The sequence below is a fragment of the Emydura macquarii genome, unplaced genomic scaffold, assembly GCF_026122565.2.
Source record: "Emydura macquarii macquarii isolate MOO-44397 ecotype Brisbane River unplaced genomic scaffold, CSIRO-AGI_Emac_v2 contig_383, whole genome shotgun sequence".
NCBI classification, from domain to species: Eukaryota; Metazoa; Chordata; order Testudines; family Chelidae; genus Emydura; species Emydura macquarii.
In genome coordinates, this window is record NW_027130520.1 from 6,497,430 (window position 1) to 6,512,006 (window position 14,577).

At 39.5% G+C, this 14,577-nt stretch overlaps 1 protein-coding gene across 1 annotated transcript in view; it reads right to left on the reverse strand.

The window, feature by feature from the left end:
- Nucleotides 1–5,272: 5,272 nt before the first annotated feature.
- Nucleotides 5,273–14,577, reverse strand: part of RNF19A (ring finger protein 19A, RBR E3 ubiquitin protein ligase) — a 95,902-nt gene continuing 86,597 nt past the window's right edge. The window contains exons 9-11 of the mRNA XM_067537260.1: nt 12,689–12,902; nt 11,189–11,332; nt 5,273–10,718 (exon numbers count right to left, since the gene is read on the reverse strand). Coding sequence (XP_067393361.1) covers nt 10,028–10,718; nt 11,189–11,332; nt 12,689–12,902 — 1,049 coding nt within the window. The 3' untranslated portion in view covers nt 5,273–10,027. The remainder of the gene's footprint in view (nt 10,719–11,188; nt 11,333–12,688; nt 12,903–14,577) is intronic.

Below are 14,577 nucleotides of genomic sequence, written 5' to 3' on the forward strand. Positions count from 1 at the left end.
ATTTCTACTTGTCCATATACTCAGCACCTAGGAAATGCCTCAGCTTCCTGTTAGGTAATATTCACTAGTGTTACAGCGTCCTGCCTTTTGGGCTGTAGCACTGAGAGGTTTTCACCAAGTGCCTTGTTATGGTAGCACCTGGCTTGAGATGACAAGGTATCTGGGTCTACTTGTATCTTGATGTTTGGTTCATCTGAGTGGAATCACCACAGGAGGTGACCATCTGGATCCATGTAATCCAAAGGATCTTTGTTTATTTTGTGGTCCAGATAGCAGAGTAAAATTTACCTTTGTTACAAATCCGAGCATGGAGTTCAAAAGAGTGGGATTAGATTCGAGGTCAGTGAAGGCTTATCTCCCACTGGGCTTTGTCAACCAGCTGCAGACTCACCCAAAGCATTATTTATATAAGACACTGCCCCAAATATCACGACTGTCCCTATACAATCAGGACATCTGATCATCCTAGCACTGCCTTAACCTCAACCCTACCTTCCTTAATTTACTGTATGTGTAAAAATAAAAATCATTAAAAATTTAAATTGATATTGTTAAAAATCTGATTTCTATTTTTTTTTTTTTTTTGCAGTTTCATCAAGCCTAATTATTCTGCTTGTTTACCATGTAGTGTATGGAAACGTTAAAGGAAAGTACAGTAGACACAAAACCCAGCATGTATAGACTGATTCCAGCAGTTCTGTATGTGATATATATAAAGATGATGCAGTCATGCCCAAAGCGGAAAAGGGAATCGTTAATTAAATGTTTCTATTTTGGTGCAGGGTAAGTAGGGTGCCCATACAGCCCGTTTAGGCTGGGACCATCCCTTTGTTGGGCCCTGTTGTGGCCATCCCCTTTTTTGGGGGCAAAACTGGCCATTTGTCCCATTTGCTGCAAGACCAAATGGGACATGCCAAAAAAAGTGCAGTAAACCCTTAGCTGGGAGCAGAGGAACATGGGGGGAGACAAGTGGTGATGTCAACCTTGTTTGCTGGAAGGGGGACGGGGAGGGAGGGCTTGGGTGAGCACCTCAGGGTGGCCGTGGGTGGGGAGGAAGAGCTTGGGCCAGCCCCCTGTGTCCTGCTTTCCCTTTGTGAAATATGATCACCCTAAAGGGAAGGTATAATAGATCAAGCCAGAGTTTCTAGCCCCAGCCTCACTCAGAGCTTGTTTTAAAATTTTTTTTTTTTTTGATTTCCAAACAAAAAGCCTTCAGTGAATAGATGAGGTTTTGGGTGCCTAGAGACTCAGATGACTTCTGGAGTTTGCCCTGCAGGGAGCTAAGCCCAGCAGCCACTTGTCACCCCAATGCTGTGCTCTGTGCTTCCCCCAGCAAGAGTTGCCCAGCTGCTCTCACGGGGGGGGAGCCAGCCCAGCTGTGGCTCCCCTCCTCCCCCACTTTAAACATTTAAAGGGTTAACCTTTTACATCCTTAATTAAGACTCCTTTAACTAAACCACAAGATCTGGTGTTTCATGGCTGCAGAAGCACCCTTCATGTGTAAATAGCGCCCGAAGTTTTAACCTGGGTCTAACTGAGCCTAACAATGAATGACTGTGTCCTTTCCTTTTTTCTTTAAAATAAGTGATAACACATTTGAAAAAAAATCTACTCTGGGGCTGAATGGGATATTTGCTCCAGTAAGTGTGGAAGCCTAATGTATTAGGGGCTATAGCCCGTAAGCCATGCTTTCATACTCAACTTGTGTTGACACCATCTGTGTGTACAGGCTGCTGTGCGCCCTAGCATCACTAGTCTTCTTACCACTAGATTGAATTGAACAAGGCTCCGCGCAGACCGGAGCAGCAATCACATCACTTTCAGGCTTCAGGAAACAGCGGCCTCAGCTCCAGGCACTTTAGGACAGAGGTGAACTCCTCCCCCTGCCCTCATAAATTAAAAAAAAAAAAATCTAGTTGCAGGAGGGGGGTAACAGAGGGTAGACTTCCTCCAGTAGTCATGAAGCAGGAGAGACAAATCAAGGGCCCCAAATGTGTGTGGTATGGCTTGCCTTTAACAGTAGCTATAGGGTGCTTTCGCTTGGCCAGATGGTTGGTCTCTATGCTATGCCTAAACTCATAGCCCTTCAAGGAAGGAAGCAAAGCAGCAGCATTAACAGCAATTTTATGGTGCAAGTACAGGCTTGTGGTGGGATTAAAGTGGGCTAAGGTCCTCTCCCACAAGAGGACTGGAAGAGAACTCAAGGCAGGAGTGGCATCATTCAGTCCAGGTGCAGCTCTAACGGTAATTCCATGTTCACTGATGCCTCCCAGGGTTGGAGTACACAGGCAAGGATTCAGAAATGCCATTACTGCTTGCTCTGCATTTAGGCTTCTTCTTTCCCTTCCCTAGCTTCATTTTATTCCCTGCAGTCACAGAGAAATGTGAATTAATGGCACTTTAGGGTTACTGAAAAATGTCTCCCCCTAGCTTGTATTAAGTGTATGGTCAGCTGCAAGCATGGCTGCAGCTGTTGAACACCTGGTTCATCAGAGTTTGGAGCTGGAACCATTGCAGGACTCAGTCAGTCATTAATGCCCAAGATTCCTCTCATTAGAAAGGTGTTTACTTTGCAAACCCCCTCCCCCTCGCCTCAGTGCACCAGAAATACCTGAGGAGCATTTGCAGTTCATTCTGCTTTAACATGTGGTCACCTAATGGAAGGGATTGAAAAATCACTGCCCTAGCAGCTCTTGGCATGCAGCCCACCTCATGTTTTCCATGAAAGGAGCTCATACTAAGTATACTCAGCTAAACCCTGAAGGCAGATGTATTTTACTTTAGTGTTCTTAGTGTTAAGCTAAGAATCGTGGTTAAAGTGAAACAAGGATTGAACTAGATCTGGGTAGTTTATATAGAGGTAGTATAGGAAGTGGAAGCCAAGGAGACAGAGGACTTTTCAATGCAGTCAGAATAAATCTCTGTGGAAAGGGCACTCAGTTTAATACCTAATAATTTTACAATGTATACAATGATCCACGGTCATCTATTTAAAGTTGAATTGACAACAGTACTATGCCCTTCCATAGTGCATTCTGGACATCTTCACACACACTTCACAAATGAGTTAACTACCTCAGGGGTTGGTAGCAAGCTTAAGTATCACCATTTTATATCTCCAATAGTTCTAATTTCACAAAAAGGTGGACAGGGACCATTACATTTTGCAAGAAAAAAAACAGCAAAAGCCATGAATGCTTAGCTCTAATAAAGTGATTCTCATCCATAGAGCTCAAAGCACTTCCAAGGGAAAGCTAAGTACAGGTAAGGAGATGAGGCAGACAAACAAATTGACTTGCCCAAAGTGACAGTGAGAAAATGGGTCTGCCACTGCCTAACTCCCAGTCCAGTTCTCTATACACGGTAGAACATGGTCATCCTGCAAAATACATGGACTAGAATCATGGTTAACTACAGCATCTATGAGCCCATTGTGAGTGTGGAGGTGGTCAGGAGCTAACCACACAATACTCTGTCCCAATAACTTGGGAACAGACTTAAACCTGTAATGCTGCTTACTACCTTTCTAAATACAGAGCATATATTTGAAATAGCAGAGATGCAGGCACAACATACAGATCTGATTATACAGTCAACCACCACTACTTCTACTTCACTGACACTGAAAGTCAGCATCACATCCACAGTGCTGGTACCTAAGTACCAGAGCGAGTAGCACCTTGAAAAACCCAAAACAGATAAGACACTTGTGATGGCTGACCTAGATAGATGCAATGATCAACAATGCAAGAGCACTTTGTCAATTCATCTCTTTAATGACCTGAAAAAAAATCAGCACAGGCCACGTTGGTAGTATCACTGACTGAGAATGGTCCTGGGCAGGATGCCAGAGGTCAAAGCCTGGAGTTCTGGATATAATCTGGTACCTGAACAGGGTACGGAGGGACTCTCGTTGTTATCTAAAACTATCAAAACTACTAAATCTATTAAACTTCTGAAGTACAAACTATTTACAGCTAAAATATTTTTCAGAAACTGTCAGAGATGAGGACGCTAAAGTTTCTGATCCAGACCATGTGGCAGTGAGAGGGAACTAAAGAATGGGGCAAACTGACTGCCTCTTCATCGTCTTGGTTGGGACCATGAGGCAAACCAGGTCACATGCATGGACCAACAGATGCTAATTTCAAATTCTCTGACTCTAGGTGCATGGTGTGCATGCGTAACCCACCGTGGAACACAACAGGAACCTTGAAGAAGAATCAGATTTTGCCCACAATGAATGAACTGAATAAGGCAAGAAGACAGGGTTACCAAAGAGCTTTCACGTGTAAGCACAGCTGGGAAGAAGGCACAGAGATATTAATGAAGGAAGTGCACGGCTGGCATCACTAGTAGAGACAGAGGTACAAGCAGCTCAAAAAGCATAATGACCTTAAAAGCAACACTCAGAAGTTTGAATATGATGCACCGTACAGTGGGGAGCTAATAAAGTGGCTTGAAGAGGTGTTTGCATGTGACATGACTGAAGAGCAACAGGTGAGAAGTTATTGTCAGGGAGGAGACAGCAGTAGACAAGAAAGGAGATGATATGGGGATTGGCAATCAATTTGTTCATTGGGACAAAGAGGGAGGAGCAGATATTTTTAAAGCGTAAAGGAAGAAATAACAGATGTGGTCAAAACCTAGACATGGGGGCAGGGACATCACGCGTGTGGAGCAGTAGAGGCTCAGATTAAGCAAATCCAGTTTTAACATTGATTGGCTCTGAAACAATCTGGCTGTCCTGCTGAGTCCCCATCATCATCATCTTTATTTCACTGTGCATTAATTAGTCTGCATTCTGCATGGCCAGAAACTAGCAGCTAGTCTCCTATATGGCAATGCTGCATCAGATGCAGAGGAAAATCAGGTTACTGCAAAATTAGTAAATCAGTTGGAGAAAGTTAAGTATTGTAATTTATTTTCTTTTAATAAGTGAGCTTTGAAAACAGATAGCAGGATGTAATGTTTGTCAATGTTTCTTTTAAGTTATAGCTACTCAGGACAGAGGTGGAAAGTCAGTGAATGGCATTTTACATACATAAAAGAATGTCTTACATTTGTAATGTCTGACTATGGATTTCCTTGGGAAAACCTAAGGTTAAAAACTTAACTATATAATTTAACCATTTCGACCACTTTTAAATGGTACGTTTGCTGCCACTTCCAAACATTACTATCTTGTCTTTTTTAGTGTTTCAATCTAATCAAGTATTTATTGAAGAGTTATTACATTATTGTATATTTTAACAATAAGTTTGTCTGAAAAAAAGGTCAACCAAAATAGTTTTATTTAAGATGGTCAATTAAATTTGTTACAAAACGTTGGGACATTAATAACAACAGCCCTGCATTTAATACATTAGACACAAGATGACATTTAATGCACTGCATCACAGTTCTTAATCATTTTACTTTTAAAAATCAGGGCTTTATCAGAGTATGTTTTCCCCATCTTCAGTTCTAGCATTTGGGATTTTCATTTATAAAATACAATTCACTAGCCCTCAGATTTATGAATTAGAGCAGTCAGCATTTAATACAAAATCTTGTCAGAATTATTACAGAAAGGATTAAAAAGAAACTGTAGAACCACTATTACTCATGTATTTATCTTTAGCATAAAATATGCTCTACACTTAGAAATCTTATTGAATGCTGTGAAATTTAGTGATATTAGCTTAAAACTTAATTATGTTCAGATAAAATGCAGTCCTAGCCTAATCCTTAGCATCAAAAGTCTATTTCCCGCCAATACTGCCAGATCTTTGTTCCTGTTGTTGCCAGTGTATCTATGATTAAGTCATGACATTTACACAACTACTGGAATGAAATTGTGTACAACAAATTCAGGTCAAAACCTTGGCATCTCTTGAACCATGCAGGAAATAGAGTGGAACTGTCTGCATAAATTATTGCCTGTTTGAGAAATAGTGACCAATATGTCCCTTCTACATATGCTTATAAGTTATAGATGGAAGAGCTTTATTAGTTCATTTACTCCTGTCTCCTATCAGGGCAGACCTGTTCCCTATGTTAAAACAGACACAGCAGTAGAAAACTTAAATTTTTAGTTGACTTAAGTGGAAGGCCACCCTCCATTTCCCTAGGGAGAATAAATCCAACCCTTGCTGTTTGAAGTCAGTCTATATTTTTCTCAATGTAGTTTCATCCCATTACTCTGTTAACTCTTGTACTACTCTACACACATTCTTCTTCCTCTGAATTTTACAACCTCCAAATTCTTAAAGCAATTATCTCCTCTCCGTTCAGTGCCTACCCAAGCTACACATATTCTTTATAATCCTCCCTCCAAAGAAAGTCATTATAGTCCATCTCTCTGTGAATTTCCTCCAGCTGGTGAACATCTGTCTGATAATGGGGGATGAGAGGGCCAAATTGTATGCAATATCATAGGAATAGCCATACCGGAATCATACAGTCCCTATCAGCACAACCACAGATTCCTTGTCATCTCTCTAATTTGGATTTCTTAACACTACATATGCAAAACTGCATTGACTCTCCTCCATTCCAGCCAATGTTTGCTATCCACTGTCACTCCCCTATTTCACAAAAAATGAGAGGGGGAGATATTTGGAAATTCATTGAGTGAATCCATACTCTAGTTTAATTTATTTTGTACTCACAAAAAGGTTACATGCTTAAACAGCTAACTACTTATAGTCTAATTCAGCCTTCCATAAATGTATGAAAAATTTTCTACTGCAGGGTGGAAAAATATCTATGATTATCATGAAAAAATATTTACCTGTCACAAATATCTACTCTTCTCAGGTGAGCATAATTTTGCAGATCTGATTTAATTAGAGGTGGTAATTTTTGGGCAATGATTCAAATGTTCCTATTCAGAAGCATACCCAAACATGCATAAAACAGGTATTTTGATGACTGAGCCTTTATCTACTTGTAGGAGACTCTCTTTGAAACAGTTTCCAAAAATGGAAAAATTCCAGTGGAAAAAAAAATCACCAGAACAAGAGTTCAAGTAATGCCTAAAGTTTCCTAAAAGTACCATCTTAAACTATTTTTTATTATTTGTAAGCATCAAATAATAAAACACTGATCCAGCCTGTGTGTGTTCTTGCTATACAATTATCAAAGATTCTCTTATACAGTTATAGTGGACACTACTAGAAATCCAGTTTCTTTCCAATACACAGGTAAACTCCAATTGTAAAACAGACCAGAGAAGATACCTGAATTTAAAAATATGGAATTTAATTTCAGGGGACATGACTGGTTCAGTTTCAGTGGCAATATTAGATTGCAGTTATTTTATTGCTAACATATGAAAAAATGGATGCAAAGTTAATCTCAGAATTAATTAAAGCCAATAGAGATTTACATTCTTTGTTAAATGCAACAAGAAACTCCTGCCTCAAGAAGATGCACTGAAGACAGATGTGATTTTTGCACTTGAATTCATGATGGAGAGATTTTGTAATAGTTCTGAAAATAATTTTCAAGATATGCATATTAACTTCACATTTAGGTGAACATCGACAGCTTCACTTCAGTCAATTTATCATAGTTCAATAAATTTTGATGTTCACCAAAATAAGTAGTACCAATATACTTTGTTTTAAAATTCAAACTCAAACAGAGGCAAATAAAAGCAGTAATGAAAGACACAGAGGAGGGACAAGACCAACAACATGGAATAGATACAGAAAAATACAGTTGTAACCATTTAGTATAACCTACAAATATAAAAGAAATAATATTTACCTCCAAATTTGGATTCTTTGGTGAGAACCATCATCGCTATAACTCTGACTCTTGTAGTTTGTTGTTATTACCAGAATCCCTTGATGAAAATTACTGCTAGTATATAGTTTGGGAATGTGATGGACACATTTCTTTCTTTTGTTGGATGATACTTTCAGTTTCCCACTATATCTTTGACCACAGGCTAAGGGAAAATACCTGATGAACATCAGCCAATCGGAAACCAGTTTATCTATAAACACTGTTCAAGTTTGCTATATTATGATAAACTGCCTTCTGACTGGCTCATAGGGTTTTGTTTCAGGTGGAGGAGGAAGGGGAAAAATGGTAGTGATCAACAATATGATTGGCTAGCTGTTAGCCCACCTGCTATATGTTGGGATTTAAAAATAGCATATGTTCCTGTCCTTTGAGTCAACAATTTACTTTCCTGCCTACTGAAGGGGCAATGCAGGTCATTATGTTGGCAGGAGAGAAGAAAAAAGCTAGGTCACCTTACAATAGTATGAAACACTTCGAGTGCCATTCTGTGAGGTGCCAGAAACCTTTAACTCCCATTGAAGATATACCTAGCAAAATGATATGAACAAAGACAATGGGAAAGAAGAGCGCGCCACTCTTTTTAGAAAAAAGCCCTCAATGAACATTCCCATTCTTATAAGGCCACTTGTGCACTACACAAAGGACAACTAAAAAGTTATTGCGCAGACATTTATTTCAGGTATGCAGTTTACACGCGTGTTATTGAGCAAAACTGAATTGCAAATATACAAATACCATAACAAGCATTATCAAATAACATAACTGGCACTAGTGTTTTAAGCATATGAATGGAACTAATGGGGATAAGTCATGGAAGAGGACTGCAGCCCATGGCATTTTTCTTTTTACCATACCAAACTTTTGGTAGCACCATAATGGCAATACTTACAAGGAACACAAGACTGAACATTGTTAACTGTTATTCTGATATTCACACCTTTTTTTTCTTCACTTCTATGATTTATGCAGCAAAAATTTTAATAGTGCAGGCGCTTTTGGCCAACTTCAGCTTGTGTTTAGTTGTAAAACTTCCATGAGCAAAAAAAAAAAAAGAAGAAGAAAAGCCAGCCAGATTTGGAACCCATCTTTTGTACTTGTGCAAGCTCTGCACTGTGCTTTAATTCTCTGACTGAAGATGTTCATGTGTTTTGCAAACAGATGTCACGTAAAAGTTATCCACTAAAGCCTGAGTGAGTCTTTGGTAGGCTAATACTTCATTATTATTATACACATTATCTACCACAGTCATTTTATTTTCCATAAAGTTTTCCTTTATAATCCAAGGTGGCCAAAGAAGACATTCTGGAAAACATTACAATAAAATCCTCAAACGACCAGGCACTTAAAACCCAGTCTATTCCAAAGGCACCGAGAATCAAAGGGGCACTGTTCTTCCCCTAATGAAAGGTGACTGTATCTGCTTCTCTACAATGTTTATAAATCAATGGATTCTTATTTTACAGGTTTTCTACAGTATAGAGTAGCCTTATCTGTTGCCATGTGATGCAGATATAATTGAATTACATCAACTGTTCTTCATAAGGAGATGTCAGCTTTCCATCACATGTCAAGTACCAATTTTCTTTATTTCAGAATTATGCAAAATGCCATAACTTTGCCCAATGTGTACAAATACACAAGCACTTCTGAACCAGGCTGCATCCAGCTCTGAATAGGTGCGTCATTCTAAATGCAAACATTTGAAATTTGCATCGTGATGAGCCAAAATGGTCAGTACAAATATTTATTACCCGCATATACTGCTAAGGTCTCTGCAAGAGACTCGTTTCCCCTAACTAGTGTTCACCCTAGAATGGTTTCATTAAGTTACTACCGCTGACCTAACACCCACTTATCCCAAGCCCCACATTTTTTCAAGTGAACAATATAGGACATATTATTCAGTTTAGCATTTAGCATTTTATGAATGAGTCCATTTTTTTAAATCTGACTACACAAGTATATACTTTGCTTGAAAGTTGTGGCAACAATAGAAAAATGAACATATTTTGTCCTGTTGTAATGCACTTGTTAAAGCCTTCATGTACTTCATACAGGTCTGTAACAAGATCCACATGAAGCATTCTGCCTTACTAGACAGGCATATATAAAATGTAATTGCATCAAAACCTTGCTTCTGCTGGCCACTTGAAACTTAGTCACATGTAGTTCAACCAGCTTTCAGACAGGGTTCTTTAGTGGTAAATATATTTTCGCAGCATTTATAGGTCTAAATTTCAGTCTGAATTGCAGTGTTTAATTCCACAGCATTCTGTGTATGGTTGTTGTTTGTTTCTTTCAGTGTTTCACCAAGACCTACACCTACATCAATTGAGGTCCCATTATTAACACATTCTTCAGCAATGTAATTCAGCTGTGGAACTTCAGTGCTTGGGGCAGCTGGAGCAAGCACAGGAATTCCACTTTGGTGTGGAGAGTTTTCCAAACGGTCATTTTCTACCTCAGGGAGAACACTAACTGTGGTAAAGCGAGTATGATAATCATTGGAACCGTGGCTACATGAGGTTTTCATACTTTCCATATCAGAGCAACTAAACTCAGAAAAATGACTTGAGTGGGAATCTGCTACAGATGGGATACTGTCACTTAGAGAGGGAGAGTCAAATTCACTAGAGTTTGTGCTTTGTTGCTCCAGCAACTGGGCATCCATGTCCTCTCTGGTCTCATTTATCTTCATGCTACTCTTTTTTCTCAGTTTACCTTTACATTTTTTTCCTGCTGTCGTTTCTTTGGACCACTTGGTGGCACTAGATTTACTTTCTGGCAAGCAGGCTGATGAACAACCAGCATTACTACGACCTGGAGCACTGCCATCATCAACACTACTGCTTCCACTATTGTGTCTGAATTTAGCTGGCTTCGATTCAATGTCGACTTGCACCTCCATGCTATTGCCTTCCCTAGAACATGAAATAAATGGTAAATCTAAGCAACTTACAAAAAAATTCATCAATGCAAAATGTAGCCTTGCCCCTTTTCTAGGTGCATGACATGACAAGAATGTTAAATTGCAACATTCAAGGTTTTTTCTAAAGGAATTGTTTTATACATTTTAAAGATTTTTTTTAAAAAACCATAATTCATTTTTTTAACCAAAATGAATTAAAGGGAAATAAAGTCTGGGATCAAATTATTTACTGGGCTACCATGACAGTATTCCCATTGGGAACATATAGTCATCCCCAATTGTGTACTGTTAACCTGGCAGCATCTAACACCTGTACCTTGTAAATTGTGGTGTGAGATTATGCATAATCTTGAAGGTAAATCTTGTAGATGGAATCCCTTGTCAAGATAAGTCATTTGGCATACCACATTGACAATATCTTTTATCCACTAGATCCATTAGTCTTCATCATATTGTTCTTACCTGTCTAAAGGTGTGTAGGAATTCAGAATGGAGCCTGCCATTGCTTTGGTACTGGCATTGTCACTCACTGTTCCCAAGCTAACTGTACCAGATTCTCCACTCAGACTGTATCGTTCTTTCTGCACGTCTGCTTGAACTTCCAGCCTGGGAGAGATTTAAACAAATAAAAGAAAATGTCAAAAGTTTCTTCAATTGTGGCAATAATATTATGATGGTATCTGGGTTAAGAGTCAGTGTCACATCTTGTAAGGTTATCCACCTTGTGGTATCAAAAACAATTGATAAGTCTCTCCCCTATTTCCTTTACTGAAATGGTCACTTCTCTTGCTCCATCAGTCACAAATGCTGTTTCTTCAATTCAGGAAAATAAGACTCATCATAAATTAAAAATGAACTTCCCACCAAAATAAAATGTTGCAGGCCAACCAGGAAAATTGAGGATTATGAAAGGAACTTCCAGACTAAGGTAGGATCCTTTTACAGACACTTCCAACATCTAGTAACCGAGAGATGACAACCACAATTTAAAAAGTGCAGAGAACTTTCTGCCTGCCAAGATCTAAGTTCAGGCCATTACATTTCCTATGTTCCTCCTGCAACAGTAGAAGATATTGCTAACCAAGCAATGTGGGACAGGGAGCTGCATTCCTTATTTGGCTTTCTGTAGTTGTATTATGATGAACCATCGGAGGAGAATTATAGAAACCAGACCACCCAAATTCAGGTGTAGGCAAGTAAAGAAAAAAAAAAACAAACAGTTTAATACAGTTAAATTAAAAAAAAAAAAAAAAAATCTTAACTATTGTTACCCATATATTCTGACAATGAACTGGAAGCAAAGGTTTGTTACTTATTCTTTTAAAAAAGCATTTATCTTCTCTGTAAAGGAGAAGATAGTTGTACGAGGTTAAGTACCTCTGCTTGAAACCTTTTCTCTCTAGAATGTATATAAGTGTCAAAACAGAGATTTCTATTCTGTCCTTCCCAATTCAATATATTCTAGATTTCTGAATTGTTTAAATAAAAATGTGCTAAACAAACAAGTTGAGCTCCACCTTCACTGATAGAATTCTCTTGAGAGAATTGTCAAAATCTACCTTCTCTGGGCTGGAGAATGGGGCATGGCCAACAAAGCAGATAAGTAGTAAGTGCTTCAAATTACTTAGAAGTGATTCCTCAGGAGTTAAGTAGTGGCATTTTGGGTCTCAGATGAAGTCACCAGAGTTCTTCTTGACTGGTAATATTTTCATTGGGTATTTTAAATGTGGGTTAGTGTAAACAATTATAGCTAATGGAATCACCTGGCAAGAAACAGATATATTAAGGATATTCAAAATTATCGTGACATGATGGATACAGGTACAATTACGGAAAATTACAGTTAACAGTTAAACTTGAAATGATCTGAACATCAAGAAAATAATAATAGTGACCCTTCCACATACACCCTGCTTCAAATTTAAAGCTAGACACCAGAACAGCAGAAAGCTTGCGTCTTACCTGTTAAAACAGCTGACCATTGCACTTCCTGACAGACTCCCTGTTATACTGGCTCCAGCCAGTGCCATGGTGCTAGCAGTTTCACTCAGGTTGTCTCGAATGGTTCCTATTCTATCCATGTGGCTGCCACTTGCACTCAGGCTCCCAGTCAATCCTCCAACACTTCCTTCTCCTATACTAGGGTTATGATGTGCCTCTGCTACTGAAGTGGTATCTAGATAAAAATGTAAAAGGCTTGAAATTCACAGGAAATAGAAAGTTTTAACTCTGCCTTAAATATGGATAAGAAAACTCCTTCTGGAATAACACAAGAAGGAGTCAAAGAAAGAATCTAGACAATTTATGAACAAACAAACGAACGCACGCATGCATTACAACATGCAGTAAAACAGGCTCTCGTTTGGGACTCCCAGAGCAGCTGTGGCTGAAACCATACATTTGTTTGACAAGTTGCTGAAAGGCTTTAAAATACCTGAGACTACATAGGAATGGTAACTTAGAGTGATCTTTACATGTAACTACTCTTAGAGCTTGTCTATGCTCATGCTGGCAAAACTTTTGTCACTCGGGGTGTGGAAAAAAACCCACCCCATTGAGCAACACAAATTTTGCCGGCATAAGCACAAGTGCAGCCACATTATGTTGGCATGAGAGAGCGCTCCCACTGACATAATAAATCCACCTAAATGAGCGGCTGTAGCTATGTTGGGAGGAGAGCTCTCCCGCCGACATAGTGCTGTCTACTCTCGAGCTTATGCCAGCAATACTTATATTGCTCGCTCTGTGTGTGTGCGCGCGCGCACGTGCGTTTCCACACCCCTGAGTAACAGCAGTTTTGCCAGCATCAGCGCAAGTGTAAGTAAGCCCTCAGGGTCTTACTGTTTGATTAAAGAAGAGATTTATAAAATTTCAGAAAGCAGCAGTAGATCATCATCTGACAGGATTTGGTTTTCCCTTTTAGATACAAAGAGATAAAAAACAATAGCATCCATGGAGTAGTCATCTTATCTCACTCCTTTGAGCCTGGGGGAAGACATACCCAGAAGTCAGCATTTGATTAGAACAAGTGAGAAGAGCTTTTATGCATCACTTCTTTGAAATTGCACTATAGAAACTAACTGTTCGAGAAGGGATGCAAACCTTTGTTCTCTCTCAACTGGTGTAACACAAGCTATGGATATGGACCCTGAAAGCTTGCTGGTGCTGTGCCCCACTGATTACAAAGAGGCTCCATTCAAGTGTCCACTCACACAGATCAATGATCAGGGCCTATTAAAATGTGGCTCTCTTTGATTAAAACTCTGTTAAATTGTTATTTCTGAGGGAGTGGATGGTACAAAGGGACTGGTAATACAATAGCTTTTCATTTCTAAGTCACCCAGTTGCATTCAACTTAGATCAAGAGTGAGAACGCTTTTACCATCGGATGGCTCTTTGGCGGTCTTTTTCACTTAATGCACTCAGGGTATGTCTACACTGCCAGTGGCACTGTCGGCAGTGCGGGATCAATTTTGTGGATTCAACTGAGTGGCAGTGAAGACTCTGATTGCTCTGAGCTCCAGTATGAAACTGGAGATCAGCCAGTTGAGAGTCTCTGGGTTAAGCTTAGAAGCAAGAACAATAAGAGTGATAACGTGGGTGTCTGTTACAGACCACCAGACCAGGACGACGAGGTAGATGAGGCTTTCTTCAGTCAACTAGGGAAAGTTTCCAGTTCACAGGACCTGATTCTCACGGGGGACTTCAATCATCCTGACATCTGCTGGAAGAGCAATACAGCAGAGCACAGACAATCCAGGAAGTTTTTGGATAGTGTTGCAGACAACTTCCTGGTGCAAGTGCTGGAGCAACCAACTAGGGGCCATACTTCTCTTGACCTGCTGCTCACA